At 41.8% G+C, this 17707-nt stretch overlaps 1 protein-coding gene across 3 annotated transcripts in view; it reads left to right on the forward strand.

The window, feature by feature from the left end:
* Positions 411–17707, forward strand: part of MSRB3 (methionine sulfoxide reductase B3) — a 167778-nt gene continuing 150481 nt past the window's right edge. Inside the window, exon 1 of one of the 3 annotated variants that reach the window (XM_021091955.1) lies at positions 411–828. In XM_021091955.1, coding sequence (XP_020947614.1) covers positions 426–828 — 403 coding nt within the window. In that variant the 5' untranslated portion in view covers positions 411–425. Of the gene's footprint in view, positions 829–1372; positions 1471–17707 lie in introns of those variants that run through there. The other 2 variants (XM_021091957.1, XM_021091956.1) reach the window with 2 other exon arrangements.

Here is a 17707-nt window from a genome sequence, read left to right on the forward strand (position 1 = left end):
ATATATGGTGTTCACTTCTAAGTTTGGGTAGAGCCTCTTTATAACTCTGGCTAAGAACTCACACACCCACACAAACACACGTGGTGTAGAGAGCCTACTTACCTGGAATGCAGGAGGGTGGTTTTCTGTATTATGCCTGTTCGTTTTGTACAGGTTAGCTCCCCTGAGTGTGTGCGTAAGTGCCAGTGCAGCTCCAACCTCACCCTCCCACACTCAGAGAAGCACTTGCCAGATCTTTTTATCCCCTTACTCCTAGAGCTCTCAACCTATTAGGGGCATCGCAAGAATCTCCTCAAACCCCTTAATTTGACTTCCCGCGGGTCCCTGGCTCGCTGTCGGATCTCCTCTCTTTTCTGCCCCTTCGGGGTCTTAGGTGGGACCTGTGGGTGGGATGCTCGGCTCTGCTTTTGGGCCCCAACACTGGAATGGGATGCCCTCAGGCAGAGGGATTCCGTCTCCTGGTCACCTTGGCGGCCGGCGCCCTTGGGGCGGCAGCGGAGGAGGAGGATTCGGAGGAGGAGGGAGTTGGCTGCCGCCGAGGCCCGGGCAGCGGGCCCCGTCCGCGGCGGGCGCTCTCCGCGGTCCTCCCTCGCTCGTCTCCTATGCTCATATTTGGACTCGGCTGCCCGTGCCCAGGAATTTCCCGTCATGCCTCCCGCCGCCCCGTCCGTCGCCCGGAGCCGGGGAGGAAGGGAGGGAGGTTCGGACAGCGGCGGCGGCGGCTCTCTGGCCCTTCCATGAGCCCGCCGCGAACCCTCCCGCGCTCTCTCTCGCTCTGCCTCTGCCTCTGCCTGGCCGCGGCCGCGGCCCGGGCAGCCGCTCAGTCGGGTGAGTTGGGGCTCCCTCCACGCCTCGCTTCAGCCCTCCTGCCCGACCCTGCCGAGTTGAGGTGTGACCCCGACCCTGTCTGCCTCCGAGCGCTCTCTGCGCCCCCTTCAGTCCCCCGCGAGGAGTCCCTCTTTCCTGAGCCGAGGAGGGGCGCGGGCGTGGAGGGGCGGATGGAAGGAGGTCAGCGCTGCCTTCGCCCCCGCCGACGGGAGGCGTCTGGCCGCCTCGCTGACACCTTATCCCGTCCCGCGAGCGAACCTGAGCCCGAGGGAGGCTCGCGCGCCCGACGCGGGCCCCGGAGGGAGGGGCCTGGCGGGACCGCTGGGGAGGAGAAGCCGCTCCCGGCTCTTAACGCGGAGGCGCGGGGCCCGAGGCGGGGGCCAGCTGGGGCCCCTGCCCCGCGAGGGTCGGCCCTGCCTCCGCGGCCGCTCAGATAACGGGCTTGGGCGCGTGGGAACAGCCAGCCAGGCCCGCGCCTCCTGCCGCGCTTCGGGGAGGGGCGTGGGGCGCTGGGCGGCGGGGGGCAGCGGCGGGCGTGCAGCGACGAGGGGCGCACCCAGAGGCGCACAGCCGCCCGCACCGCGGGGTCAGGCGGCCGCGGGCCCGATAGGCCAAAAACGAACAAAACCCCCAGGTTGCCAGGTATCAGTTTTGTGGTGTTTTTTTTTTTTTTTTTTTTTTTTTTTTTTTTTTTTAAGGGGGTTAAAAAAGCATTGGAGTCTGGTTTATAAGTTTCACCTTGGACTATTTCCAGCTATATGATCGAAAGGTGTAAGCCCTGCCTGATTTGGTTTAGGACTATAAGCTGTCAAGTGGGGTGATTTTACAGTCTTAACAGGATGATTTTAAAGATAGTTTGGAAAATATCAGTGAGGAAAATTTTTTAACATAAGATTATTATGAAAACTAATTATTTGAAAGTACAAAGTAGAGTTTAAGGTAAATGTGAAATTGCATGAACTTCCATATTTGTGATGAATGTCTAATCATCAGAGCTTCTCAGTTCTTAATTTTATCTGGGATGGAAGAAAATATAATTCCTCAGAGTTGAGATTTCTTAGCAAATTTGAGTTTGTTTTTGTTTTTTGCCAGCGATAGACTATATACTGTGAAGATATGGCTAATAACTAGAACTTACGAATTAGTTGAACGCTGACTATTAAGCATAGATTATATTCAGCACTCTCTGGTCTATGGCTTCATATTTCCATTTGCAGCGTTTGTGGCAAAATATATTTTAAGAGATAGTTTTGATTATAAAATAATCTTCAGGATTCATATAATTTATGAAATTGTCGATTCAGATTGATGAAAGATTTAAAAAATATTAAGTATGTGCAGTTTATCAATATTAGTTTAAGTAAGGATATCAATTTCATATTTGCTTCTGGTTAGTATTATTTTTCACAAAGACTTACTTTTTATGGATTCATATTTTAAGAGTAACTTTAATAGCATTTCTTGGGGAACACAACAGGCTCTAATTTCATATTTTAGAACAGTCTTCTAAAAAAATACTGTGCTTCACGATAAAGGGTAGATTGTACTGCCAGAGATTATATGTTTTTTTTTCCCCCCTCAGTGATGTATTGGCTTACCTAATATTTGTGGTAAAGCAGCCGTTGAAGACCAAAATCCACCGCACTATGACTCCTTGCCAGCAATTTTGAAAACCAAGTTTATATTTGGACCATTTAAACATTTATTCTTTTAATTTTGGTCCCAGCTGACATATAAGTCTAATTTCTGGTGACTTTTATTAGGGTCCTGTGTGAATGTCTGGAATTTTTTTACATTAAAATAAGCGGTTCTCTGCCATTTAGAATTTTGTCACAGTGCCTAAATTTCCTGTCTGCCAAGGCTGCGAGCATACAACATCATTTAGGTTTTGAACCAACACAGTTTTTTGGCTTTTAGAGGTGCTTGGTCTAATGTCTTAACTAAAATATTAATCCATTTGGTCAGAAATCTCTACTGTTTTGCTAAACTTAAGTAACAAGAATATCCAAAAAATATTCCAACAGTAGTTTTCATAAATTTTTCAAATACAGTTTTTCTCCTTTTTTAAAAAATTTTTTACTTTTTTTGCTTTTTAGGGCCGCACCCGCAGCATATGGAAGTTCCCAGGTTAGGGGTTGAACCACAGCTGCTAGCCTACACCACAGCCACGGCAATATGGGATCCAAGCCGCATCTGTGACCTACACCACACACAGCTTAGGGCAATGCCAGATCCTTAACCCACTGATCGAGGTCAGGGATCGAACCCTCAGCCTCATGGTTCCTAGTCGAATTCGTTTCCGCTGCACCACAATGGCAACTCCTAGTTTTTCTCTTATAATTAAAAATATATTGTCAAATATTAGAGCAACTTCAGGAAATAAATGCTTTTTGATCCTGTCATAATCCTATCACAGTCCCTTTGATTTGTATCTTACTTGTGTTACTATAGTTAAGGATTTGGTTGATGAATTTGGCTAGAATGTGTAGCTTTCTTCTCTGTTTGATAAAGTTGGACATAGTCTTCGAGTCCCTTCAAACTCCAGGATCCTATAATATTATTTTTGTTTATATAATCCTGCAGAGCCACCCACTACACTGGTTCAAACTTTGATTGTCAACTCTGACTTGCTATACATGTTAAACTGGTCTGCTTGTAGTCATATCTGATGGGTGCGGACCCAGCTTTGGAGAGCCTGGATCTACCTCAGGAAAGCCTTGATACCTGGCACTTCACACCAAAGCACACATCTGGATAGACTTCCATGGTTTTAAGCTTCTGTTACTTTCTTCCGCTTTTCCAAGAGCAGCAGAAAGTGCTGGTTGTGTCATAGGGTAAATGCCTGCCTGCTCTTCCAGGATAGTTAGGCCAGACCCTAAGATCATTTGGTATTCAGATTTGGAATTTGGGTCTGGGCTAAGGATACCACTGGAGAGCGCCCAAACCTTGGTGGAGTTGGGAGACCTGTGGTTAGTTACCGGGGACATTTCAGATGAAATCCTCTATATTGGGCTATGACCTTTTCATCAGGCCTTAGAGGAGACTAAATTGGAGCTACCCATCTGGTTTATTCAGAATTAATTTGGTTTGGGGAAGGAGGATAGTGAGAGAGCTATTTAATTTACTAGTTGTTAAACATCTCTGATTGCTGAATAGATATCCCAGGGCTTTTCCTTGAGTATTCCTATTTTCTCCTTCCTGGGGATGATGGGTTTTCTTTTTAAAATGCTTAGCACAATCCTGGATCCCTGTCCACATATTTGTCTCTATAGCATACCAAAGTCATTTTTATGGCTTTGAAGGAAATACAAACGAAAAGAAAGTATAGAAAAGTAGATAAATAATAAATCAGCCAATTGACCTTATGGAGGATTTTGTTTATTGACTTATTTAAGCTTCTGTTGCAAGTAATAGACAGGAACTTGAAATAGTTTTAGGAAAAAGAAAGAAAGACAGGAATTTGATGGAAGCCATATGCACAGACTTTATTAGGGACTGGGAACTGGAAAACCTGGAACTTTCTCTGTCTCTAGCCTTTGCCTTTCTTTGCTTTATTGTTCTCTATTTTCTGACCATTCCCCCACCCCGCCCCCGACCCCAACACCCCGTGTTCACAGTTGTATGTGGCTTCTAAGCAGCTCCTGAGTATTTAGGTGTCCCTCAGTTCCAAGCATGGGGAGATATTAATCAATGGGCCTTGATCCTGAATTCCCAAGAGAAGGATCCTGGTAGATATAGTTTGGGGTCACGTGGTTGATCTGGATTTTCCTTAAGGTCTCTTCTAATTCTAGACTTCTGTGTACTCTGTAATGCAGATATTTGTTTTTGTTTTTGTTTTGCTTTTTAGGGCTACACCCACAGCATATGGATGTTCCCAGGCTAGGGTCAAATTGGAACTACAGCTGCCAGCCAGAGCCACAGCCCCAGCAACGCAGGATCCAAGCTGCACCTGCGACTTAACACCACAGCTCACAGCAATGCTGGATCCCTGGCCCACTGAGTGAGGCCAAGTATCAAACCTGCATCCTCATGGATGCTAGTCGGATTCTTTTTTGCTACACCACAGTAGATACTCCCTTGTAGTACACATATTTAGATGATTTGATTTTGCATTTTTACATTTTATATTATGAGGTTGTTAGTCCTTGGGATGGATAATTTTCTCTTGATTGAAATGTGTGTGTAGAATAATGGTTCACCGATACTAGAGCTGTTCATTCACACTGCTGCAGGAGTGCTGAAGGGCAGGCCTCTGGGAGTAAACTGTGTAGCACCACATTCAGGAATTATAACACAGCTCAGGATCCAACAGAGTTGTGAAAATCCTGTTTAATAACAACTAATCCATCCTGCAGATTTTCTGGAATTCATTGAAGTAAAATGCTGCACTCAGGAAGTTCTTAAGGGTAAATTCACTAAAACTATGTAAGTGATCATTAGAGACATTAAAAATCATAATACTTTATGGGCTAAGAGTTTATCAGTTTTTGTTTGTTTGTTTGTTTTCCTGTTTCTCACACTTCTAGCATTTTCCATCCCTACCTTTCCTTTAGACTGTTTCTGCTGCCTGGAATACCTTTCTCTCATGACTTAGTGAAGTCCTTAAGCCCTCCACTGGTATTTTGTGATGCTTTCATCTCTTAGATTTTATGATTTCCTTATGCTTCTAAGACATTTTGAACCTTGACTGCAGCATGATTTTACCATCTTGCATTTGAAAGTCCATCTATATTTATCTTCATCACCAGACTAAGTTCTCTGAGACCAATGAATAATCTAGAAGAACTCTGATTGGCATCCACTGTTAGCATCCATTGTCCCGGGTATAATGCTTCCAACTTTTTCACATGTTCCGGAGCTTTTATGGCATCCTGCTGGTTACTACATTCTTTTTTTTTTTGACATTGGAGCTCAGTCACACTGCTCTTCTTTGTCAAGGGTCTTGTCTGTTTCCTAGGTTTTACAGGATTTTTCATGCTAATTTCCTGTGTGAGGATCAATTAGATAGGATGATAGGATGTTTTCCTGTAAACTGAGATGGTGAGGGGAAGGAGAATATGGCAAACTCATGTCAACAGAAACCAACTTTTGTTGAGCACCCAGTATTCACCAGATCAGATTGGGCAGGTGTAGAAAAAAATTGGAGCAAATATGAAGGGGAGTAGTGGGAAAATAAAGTATAAAGATGGAAAATTACACTTGGCCTAGAACTTGAATCTCTTCTTGTTTAAGTTTTATATCTTGTATCTCTTTGCTCAGTGTTTCCTGTAAATTATCCATCTTTGCCTCCAATTTATTTCCAATGTCTTGCATCATCTTCAGCATCAACAATCTAAATAAAGTCTTCTTTCTGGAGGCTGAGAATCTCCTCATTACTTAGCTGTTTTCTGGGGTTTTTTCTTTCTCCCTCATCTGAGTTATAGTTCTCTGCCTTTTCATTTTTATAGGTTTTTGGTGTGGTGACTTTTTTACAGACAATAGAGTTGTAGCCTCTCTTACTTCTGGTGCCTTTCTTCCCCCCCCCCCACCCCCATGTGGCTGAAGTTAGTATGGGGGCTTGCTGTAGGCTTCCTGATGGGAGGGACTGATGCCTGCCCACTGGTAGGTGGAGCTGATTCCTGTCCCTCTGGTGGGTGGGGCTTTGTCTCTGGATGGGATTAGAGGTGGCTGTGTGCCTGGGGGGGTCTTTAGGCAGCCTGTTTACTGAGGGGCAGGGGTTGCGATTCCACCTAGATTGTTGTTTGGCCTGGGACTTCTCAGAGCTGATGGGTGGGGCCAGATTTTCCCAAAATGGCCACCTCCAAAGAAAGGCACGCTGCTGAATATTCCCCAAGAGCTTTGCTTCCAATGTCCTTCCCCCACACCAAGTCACATTCACCCCTGTTTTCCCAGGAGGTCATCTAAGAACTGCAGTCAGATTTGATCCAGATTCCTATGGAGACTTTGCTTTGCCCTGGGACCCAGTGCATGTGAAAGTCTGTGTGTGCCTTTTAAGAATGGGGTCTCCATTTCCCCTAGTCCTGTGGAGCTCCTGTGCACAAGCCTCACTGGCCTTCAATGCCAGATGCTCCAGGAGCTCCTACTCCCAGTGCAAGATCCCCACACGTGGGAGTTTGATGTGGGGCTCAGAACTCTCACTCCAGTAGGTGAGTTTCTGTGAACCAGTTACTTTCCAGTCTGTGGGGCTTCCCACCCGGGAGGTATGGGGTTGTTTATATTGTGTAATTGCCCCTCCTACCCCTTGATGTGGCCTCCTCTTTGTCTTCTGTAGTAGGATATCTTTTTGACAGCTTCTGGTCCATTTAGTTGAAGATTGCTCAGTATTTGGTTGTAAATTTTGGTGTTTTTAGGAGAGAAGTTGAGCTCCAGTCCTTCTATTCCGCCATCTTAATCCCATCTGGCCTAGAACTTGGGAGCCTTTTTTTTTTTTTTTGTGGCCGCATCCATGGAATATGGAGGTTCCCAGGCCTGGGGTCAAATTGGAGCTGTGGCCTTTGGCTAATGCCACAGCAGCAGCAATGCCAGATCCCCGCCGCGTCTGCGACCTACACCACAGCTCATGGCAATGCTGGATCCTTAACCTAAAGAGCCAGGCCAGGGATCAAACCTGCATCCTGACTTGTGGATACTAATCAGATTCATTTCTGCTGGGCCACGATGGGAACTCCTGGAACTTTTTTAAAGAAACGCTGGACTAGGAAATTTGGACTGGGTTAGTAAACTCTGAGATTGAAGATTTTTTGGTTCTAGAAATGTCCTAATAAGAGTTGAATTATAGGATATACTATCTAATAATTTAGAGAATGAATTGAATCGAGAAAGAAACCATTAGCCCAATAAAGAAGGGTTGTAAAAGTTTTCATTAGAGAATGAAGACCTGAACTAGGGTAGTGGCAGTAGGGTTGGAACCTGTTGCTGAGGTAGATTGGACAGAAAGAAACAATTAATTGGATATGGAGAAAGAGAAGGATGAATAAAGGATGGTGCTGAGATGTTAGGCCTGGGCAATTAAGAGAATGTGAACTATTTTTATGGCTGAGTAATAGTCCATTGTGTATTTGTACCACATATTCTTAATCCATTCATCTGTTGATGGACATTGAGTTTGTTTCCATGTCTTGGCTATTGCAAGCAGTGCTACAGTGAACACTGAGGTGTATCTTTTTGAATTATATTTTTTTCTGGATAGATGCCCAGGAGTGGGATTGCTGGATCATAGGGTAGTTCTTAGTTTTTGATGGAATATTACTCAGCCATAAAAAAGAATGACATAATGCCATTTGCAGCAACGTGGATGGACCTAGAAACTATCATACTAAGTGAAGTTAGAAAGTGAAGGACAAACATCATGTGATATTACTGATATGTGGGATCTAAAAAAAAGGGGGAGGATACAATTGAACTTATTTGCAGAACAGAAACAGACTCCCAGACTTTGAAAAACTTACGGTTACCAAAGGTTGGGGGAGGTGGGAGGGATGGATTCAGGATTTGGATTGGATATACACACCGAGGTATATGGAACAATTGGCCATTGGAGACCTGCTGCATAGCACAGGGAACCCTACCCAGTGTTCTGTGACAATCTATGTGGGAAAAGAATCATAGAGAATGGATACGTGTGTATATATGTATGACTGGCTCACTTCATTGTACAGCAGAAATTATCACAGCCTTGTAAATTAATTATACTTCAATAAAAGTTAAAAAAAAAAGGAGAATGTGAACTCTGACTTGGTTTGTAGGTGGGGGTTAAAAATAAGTTGTGTTTTAGATCTGTTGCATTTGAGGTACTAAAGGAACATTCATGTGGAGATGCGTAGCAGATTTCAAAATATGAGACTATAACTTGGAGAGATTAGAGCTGGAGATAAAACATGTATTAGCAAGAGACAAAACATGTCTGAGTAAGGGAGGTTAAAAATAAAGGGGAGGAGAAACACTTGTGGAGTGGAGTAAGAGGAAGGGCACAGGAAAAGCACCGGAGGAGTTCCCGTCGAGGTGCAATGGTTAATGAATCCGACTAGGAACCATGAGGTTTCGGGTTCGATCCCTGGCCTTGCTCAGTGGGTTAAGGATCCGGAGTTGCCGTGAGCTGTGGTGTAGGTCGCAGATGTGGCTCGGATCCTGCGTTGCTGTGACTCTGGCATAGGCCTCCAATTAGACCCTTAGTCTGGGAACCTCCATATGCCACCAGAAGCGGCCCCAGAAAAGGCAAAAAGACAACAAAACAAAACAAAAAAACAGGAAAAGCACTGTAAAGAAGATATAGTTTGATCTTGCCTTGAAAGATCCCAGTGGGTATATGGCATTCTGTCCATGAGCTTTCCTTGCTTAGGGGGCACCACATTTCTGTGCTCCACAATTAGGACGTGGAAAACAGTGAACAAAGGATACTGCAGCCACAGTGACCTTCCCAATGTGCAAAATTGTTGCTACTCCCTCTTTGTTCAACCGCCTTCTGTGGCTTCTTACCTTTTGTAAGATAAAGGATTAACTCCTTAAAAGTCTTCATCTTTCCCAAGCCTTTTTCCTCCGTACTCTGGGCTTCCTACAAGTTGTTGAGTTACTTTGAACACAAGTTCTTGCCCAGTCTCCTCCCTGTTCCTCCTCTACCTTTCCCAAGAATGTGAAGCGGATGTGATTCCCAGCAGAAGGTGGATTCTCTGGCTTTTCTTTTTTTCGGTCCTTTATGGGCACTTTTTATTGCCAGGGTCAGGGTCTTAACCATAAAGTAATTATTGATGATTTCCTACTCTAAAATAAAATAATTTATAATAAATCACATCCCTCCACCTTTCTTACAGAATGCCTTGCATCTCCTGGCTGCAGTCCCCTGACTCTGATGCTTGGCTGTGGTAGCTTGGAGTGGCATTGTTGCTTAGCATTTGTATAATCGGGTTGCCAGCTGTGTGCTGATTGATAAACCCCAAGACAACGTCTTGCTACCTGACTTCCTAAAGGAAAGTGGAGGGAATTTAGTTCAATGAGAGGACTTTACACAGACTGTAGGAGTTTGTAAAGTATAGAGACAAATGCAGGTGAAAAAGAAAAAAAGTGCTGGTATAGGAAGTGTGTTCTCAGGGCTTAGCTTCCTGACCAACTGTCTATCCTTATTCTGAGTTTCTAAAAATAGCACATTGTTCTGAACATTTGTCTAAAGTCACATGCTTATGTTCAGTACACAGGATTGAGACTAATTTCTCAGTTAAAAAAAAAGAGACCCTCCTATATGCTTAGCTAGTAGTTGTGCTTTTAATAGCTGTTGACTGAGAAAAATATGTAATAACAAAAAACCACTATAAAAATTAGAGGGTTTTTTTTTTTTTGGTTTGGTTTGGTTTGGTTTTTAAATATGAAGCGTTCTCTTATGTTTGGAAAGTATTCATGTGTGGGATGACGACTCACAGGGTCTATAGACAACACTTGATCTCCTGCTTGTGTGGAAACCCTCAGGGAGGTTCCAGTCTCAACTTTCAACGACTCACTGTCATCTCACTTTAGAATGTGGGGAGGCTTTTGTTTGAAAATTTAAGCCATAGCTGAACTTTTGCAATGAAAGGAAAACTCCTTCTCAACATCTTTCAACAGCAATTGCCTGTTTTAAAGGCAATGTACTTTAGGCTAAGACTGGGCTGTTAGATAGTCTCAAGGATCAGTACATGAACACTTTTTAAAAATTATATTTTCAGGGAGATGAGCATCATTCTTAGGGCTGTTGTGCTATTTTAAAGGTCAGAATCAGTAGATGGTTTGCATGCAAGTAGATATCTATTGCAGTCTCTGTTATGGCCATGGCATAACTGTCTTCTATTACTATAACGTATACAATTAATTTTTATGGGTTTATTGGGTCAGTTATTTTATTTAAATGCCAAAAAAAAGAAAAAAAATCCAAACAAAACAAAGCCAACCAGTAAGCCCATGCCACATGTTAGAGTTCTTAAAAAAATATCAGAACAGCCCTTCTATAACTCTGAGAGCCCTGAATTTTATATTATTATTTCATTTCTCTTGCTTCTGTTGTGTTTACTTGGAATTGGGAGGGACCCATATGACTATTATAAGTGGATACTTCTTTTATCTTAGATTAGTAGTATGTAAGTAAGGAAAGGTGGGGCTATGTCTCCTTCTCCACAGTACAAGATAACAGATAGGACAATGGGTGAGGGACCACCAGTGGTCTATGAGCCCTGGTCTCAGAGTAATTGAGAGTGAAAAAGACAAAGTGCATGCACAGTTGTCCTTGTTCCTCATTTCTTGGTGTGTGAATATGCTTTCTGGGCAGACCAAGCTAAGGGGCAGGGAAGAGGATGGGTTGAAGGCAGAGGGTGTTACCTGTGTGCAGAGTTAGTTAAAAAAAATGCAGACTCTTTAGCATATCCGCATCTTTTGCATATGTTCATGTCACGAGGGAGTCAGCGTAGTCACTGGATAGTGACTTGGAAGACTAGATTTCCTAGACATTTTAGCTTCCTGTGCCTCAGTTTTCACATCTAATCAATAAACGAATTGGGACGAATAATACCTGATGTTGCTTTTGCATTAAGATTCTCTAATCAGATACTCATGTTGCAACAGAAGAAAGGGTGGGGGAAAAACTGTAATTGCAATGTATACATGTAAGGATAACCTGACCCCCTGGCTGTACAGTGGGAAAATAAAAAAAAAAAAAAAAAAAGATTCTCTAATCAGTTGGTTATCTAAAAGTCTTCAAGTAGCTTTCATAATTTTTAAAGGAAATGACATGATTAATAAATTATACAAAATTATGTATTCTCTTGTTATGTTAGGTTTAAGCTGTCCATTTTGTGGAACTAAATACAAGGGTTATTCTGAGACTAAGATCTTATGTTTGACCCTTATAGCCTAGGGTGCCCAGTAATTTGATGCATAAGCAAAGTTACATAACCCTTTTAAATATTTATTATTTGTTTAGAGGATAGGTTACATCCTCTCCTTTGTAGGATAGAAGCACCATATTTATCATCCCATCTAAAGTAATGGCATTATTAAGTAAGAGAAATAATGTTGGTTGTTCTAAATGTACAAGTAAGAATTGCTTATTTAGGCTTGGGATATATCAAATGGGAAAAGTCCTCCTTTATCAAGGTATACTGCCAGTGGAATTTGCCTTTGACCATCCTGGAAATATATTTCACTCTTAAAACTAGCTCATATGGTCTTATCATTAACGAAGAAAATCTCTTCCACTCTTATTTAAAGAAAAAAAAATTTACTAATCTGAGAGGTTAAAAGTATCTTCTCTTGCCTTTAAAATGTATTAGCAAATTTTCACCCTTTTTATTATATTTCACACAAAATAATATGTAACATCTATACAAGGCATAAAGAATTTTTCAATGTCTGTGTACCCCTCCCCCGCCCCCCAGGTTCAGAAACAGAATGTTGAAGCTGCCCGTGTGACCTTCACCAGTTACTTGGTGGTACTCACAGTCATGCATTTTGTGATTATCACTGAACACAAATGATAACTGATAAACTCTTGCTTTCTTAATAGGTTTACTCTAGGTATATTATTACGTATTTTATTGTTTAGTTTTGCATGTTTTAAATGCCATATAAATGGTATTTATTGCCTGTCTAACTTCCATAACTTACTTTTTTCCCCCATGACATTATATTAGTGTTATGCATATCGGTGTATATAATTCATTTTTTAGGGATCAGTATTTTTAAAAAATTATCTCTATGTTTTTCTGTTTGTTTTTTTTTCATTTATTTCTGCTACTTGCATATTTATCCATCAGGGTTCTTGTGTTTTTCTGTGGAGTCAGATCTTTGTATTTTCTCCTGTTGCTTTTATGCTTCATCATCCACATATCAAATGATAATGATAGTAATAATAGCAAATACATACAAACATTACTATGTGCCAGGCACTAGTTTAAGTATTTACTATTTAAATATATTAACTCATTTAATGCTCGTGGAAACTTTATCAAGGAGTACAATATTATGAGAAACTTTATTAAGATTAGGGCTTGAGGCATAGAGGCATTCAGTCATTTGAATCCTGGCAGTCTGGCTCCAGAGACCATGCTCTTCATATTACACTGTTCTGACTCCTTATGTAGTCTTTTCTTTTAGCTACATTTTTTTCCCATTTAACCTTTCAGGGTATTAAAATATTTCTGTGACATTAAAAAAAAAAAAAAGAATGACCATCATTTGATGTTAAGAGTGGTTCTCCTGTACATACCAGTTGCTTAAAGTCATGCCAGTTTAATTTTCTTCATGGTTAAACCATGACTTCTTTATGTAGATATGGGGTTTTTTCCCCCAATTTTTTGGGATTTATTATTGCTTTTTCTTTTGAATCAAAGAAAAAAGTAATGCCTTCTTCATTATCCTTCAGATTTTTACTTTCTTTTGGCTGTGCCCATGGCATCTGGAAGTTCCATGGCCAAGGATTAAACCCACGCCACAGCAGCAACCCAAGCCACTGCAGTGACAATGCCAGGTCTTAACCCACTGAGCCACAAGGGAACTCTTGAGTTTTTTACTTTTTGTGTATGGTTTGGAATTTATTCCATTGGTTCCATGTGCTAATTTGGACCAGTTTCTTCTTATTTAGACAGTGACATCCTCTTTTAAAAAACATGTGAGTGACCTAATATGAATCACTTAATCTTCCTGCACTTTGGATTTCCCAACTAAGCTGTTTTGTTAAGTGTAATTATCAGACATGTGTAATTGCTAATCAGAACTTCATGTGGGTGTGATATAACCAAGTGTGAAATAACCAAGAGATATATGAGGGAAAATAATTAAATAAAGGGAAGTTCTTGATAGTGGTTGGAAATCACTGACTTCCTCCAACCTCTCAAAGCAAAAAAAGTTTGGATTTGAGAGATAACATCACTTTGTATTCTTACTTTTTTTGTATAGCTGTAATTTTTCCTAAATTGATTAATTTGCTAATTAATTTTTCTCTTATATTCTGTGACTTTATGATGCCTTCAGGTTTTCCCAAGCTCTTAGATATCTCTTTTTTTTTCTCATCTTTTTTTTAGGGCCGCACCTGTGGGATATGGAGGTTCCCAGGCTAGGGGTCCAATCACAGCTGTAGCAGCTGGCCTACACCACAGCCAAAGCAACACAGGATCCGAGCTGTGGCTGCGACCTACACAGCTCTGAGCAAGGTCAGGAATCCAACCTGCATCCTCATGGATACTAGTCGGGTTCGTTAACCACTGAGCCATGACAGGAACTCCTTTTGGATAATCTCTTAATAATACCCCTTACTTAAACATGCTCAGTTTTCTCTCATCTTGAAAAACAAACAAAAAGCCTACTCAACCTGCCATCCTCTGTGACCAAGTGGATTTACAAGTTGTTTATGTCTTTGTTCTTTTTCTGCCATCCATCCAAAAACATGTATTGGAGCCCATGTTACATGTCAGGCACTAACTCATCTAATCTCTGGTGATGCAGTATGAATCAGAGAGACTAGGGAATTTCACTTTTAGTTTAGAACCAGCATGGCTTGGTGTTGGGAAAGAGGAAGAAGACTGCTTGGTGTGGGAGCAAAAGGGAGAATGGTTAGAGTTGAGGTTACAGCACTATGAGGAGTTTAGATATTTTTCTGGGTGATGGAAGTCATTAGGTGGTTTTAGGCTGGCAATGACAAGATCTGATATGTATTTAAAAATAATCATCCTGGCTGCTATATGGAGAATGGATTGTAGGGGACAAATGTGGAAGCAGGTGAACCGGTTAAGATTAGTTCAGTGGTTCAGGTAAGAGTTGATAATAGTTTGGACCAGGGTGCTGGTAGCAGAATTGATGGGTTGCTGATAGATGGATATGGGTCTAATAAAACAAGCAGAACCATCCAAGCTATTGCTCTGAAACTGTTTTGATTGAAGCCACTGCTGGTGTCCATATTGTTAAACCCAATGGATTGAGTTTGGTCCCTATCGCCCTGACTTCAGGGCATTTGATACACTGTCCACTCACTCCTAGAAGTAGTCTTTTCTCTTAGCCTTTAACACTGTTGTTGTAGATACACGATCCTGGATTAAGGTATCTCTGCCTCAGTTTCTTCCCTTGTAGAACGGGGATAGTAGTGTTCCTACCATGTGGGCTATTGGAATCAATAAATGAGGTAACATATGTGAGTTACTTAGCACAACGTCTTCCACAGAGTTAATTCACAGGAAACACAGTAAATGCTAGCCAGCAACATCATCATCACTGTCCTAGTCTCTCATCATTGTTGTTCTGGAACCACACTCTCCTTGACCTCTGCCTTCAGAGGCCACTGCTCCTTCATAATCTTCTTTGCTAGTTCCTTCTTCTCCAGCTCACCTTTAAATGTTGAGGTTCCTCAGGGATGTGACATTTTCTTTTCTCATTTTATGCATTTTCTTAGGCAATCTTATTTTACTCCATGGCCTCAGTCCCGCATGATAGATTAACTCCCCCCAGATTTATCCATAAACCTCGTTCTGTACCTAAACCACAGTCCTGTGTCCACTTGCTTCTTTGGCGTCTCCATGTGGTTGGCTGCATCTTAGGGACCTGAAGGTTAGGGTTAAACATGTTAAAAACTGTTGTTTGTTTTGTTTTGTTTTTTCGTGTGCGTGTGTTTTTTTGCCCAAGCTTAAGCCTCCCACCTTATTTTGTAGCTTAGTGAATGATCTGTCCAGTTGCTTGAGCCAGAATTGGAGTCCTCCTAAATTACTTTCCCTCTCTCATGCCCTCTATTCATCTTTGGCCCAGATTTCTGCAGTAGCTTCCTAATTAGTCTCACTATCTCTGTCCTGGTGCCACATGTATATAGCCATTTTCCACCGTTCAGATATGGTAGTCTTTTAAATTCCAAGATCTGATCATGTTACCCTTTCTCTTTAAGATAAAGTTGCACATTCTAAAATAGCTTCAAGATTTGCTTCTGCCTACCTTGTCAGCCTCGTCATCTCCCCCGTCTGTTCCTCATTTACACCTTCCAGCCGCATTGCTCTTCTTTCACAGTATTCAGTGGACTGCACTCACTCTTAGGGCTCCTGCTCATCTTTTTCATTGTGTGGAATACTTCTTTCCTCATTCTCAATCTGAGCAACACAGTCTTATCCTTTATTCTTAGTGTAAATATTACTACCTGCTGGAAGGCTTTCTATGCCTCCCAAACTAGACTGCTTTCCTCTGTTACATAAGATCTTTCTTCTCTCTTTGCCTCTCTGTGATCCTTGTTGCACTTGCTAATAATACCTTTCTTATTAATATGTAAGACTCATGGTGGCAGGGACCATGGCATCTTATTTCTCACTTTGTCCCCAGCATCTGTTTGTTAAATAGAGTCAGGAATGACTGGGGTTGCCCACTTTGGAAAGTGAGAGGCCTTCTGGCCGAGTTTTGTGTGTGTCTTTCTTTTTAAATTTTTTTGGTCTCTTTGTCTTCTTAGGGCTGTACCTGCAGCATATGGAGGTTCCCAGGCTAGGGGTCCAATTGGAGCTGTAGCTGCTGGCCTATGCCAGAGCCACAGTGGTGCTGGATCCGAGCCACGTCTATGACCTACACCACAGCTCACGGAAATGCCTGATTATTAGCTCACTGAGCAAGGTCAGCGATCGAACCCGCGTCCTCATGGATGCTAGTCAGGTTCTCTAACTGATGAGCCACGACAGGAACTTCTGTGTGTGTGTTTTTCTCAATCTTTCAGTGTCATAAAAGGGAGAAGAGAAGTTTAGGTTTACTTTAACGTTCAGGCTCCGGGGCCTCAGGTGGAGAGGAGGGAAGCAGCATCAGAATTTGAGGTGGCTCTAGCAAGAAGTTGCCATAGTGCTGAAGTTCCTTTTTCCTGATTGAAGTGACCTCAGAATTTCCGGGCGGTGCCCCAAGTATTTCCCAAGTTTGACCGTCTTTTCCAAAAGTCAGCCTTGGCAGCGTTTCCCAAATCCTTGGTACATTAGGCTTGAGCACAGCCACAACACCCCTGCTAAATGTGGCTTCCAATGTCAGAAGTGCTTGTTGCAATTACCTGTTGGATCTAGATATACCCTGTGCTGGTTATCAGGCTCTCCATACCTTCAAATACCTTTGACCTACCTGTTCTCTGGCCTCGGCTCCTCCTATTTAGAATCCCAGATTATTTTTCATTAACTTGCAAGAATGATGTTTGTGCATGAGATGAATTGGGAGTTGGCCTTTTCTTCAACACATCCTCTCTCTACTTTATCTTGCACAAGTTTCTCAAAGTGGCCTTATTTTAGTTTCCAGTGCTGTTGTGGCTTTTCCTTTTTTTAAATATTGTATTTACCATTTCAGTGGAACTGGTGGGAATCTGATTGAGGGAGAACATGAGTGAGTTCTCTTTTAAAAAGATATTTGTGTTACCACTTTTGTCTTTGTGTGCATGTGTGTAATGGGGTGTGCAATTTCTCTTTTTCTTTCTGCTTCTTTTTTTATTTCACTATACCATTTCTTTGTTTTGTAACTTATGAAACTCATTTTTTAGTAGGTGCATTTAAATCATTTTTATTTTATGTTATTGTAGACATATTTGATGACATTCCTTGTCCTGTGGTTTTATCCTCTTTTTATGATCTCGCCCCCCCTTTTCAATCTTTGGTCATATGGTTTTTATGTTTTATTTGCCTTTATATTTCATAGGGATTTGAAAGGGTGACATCATGTTTTAGGTTCTAGGACCTTGAACAAGTGTTTAAAAACATCATTGAGCCTGAACTAATCTAATCATTAAATTTTTTAAAAAAAGTAAGATGCAATAGCATTTGGTGCTTCTCTGTAGGAAGAATTTTGGATTCTTTTATTTTTTCCCTCTCTGCCTGTGTGAACTAAACTGGGACCTGTAGATCTACATGATTATTGCCATATTATTACTTTTGTTTCA

This window comes from Sus scrofa, chromosome 5 (assembly GCF_000003025.6).
Source record: "Sus scrofa isolate TJ Tabasco breed Duroc chromosome 5, Sscrofa11.1, whole genome shotgun sequence".
Lineage (NCBI taxonomy): Eukaryota > Metazoa > Chordata > Mammalia > Artiodactyla > Suidae > Sus > Sus scrofa.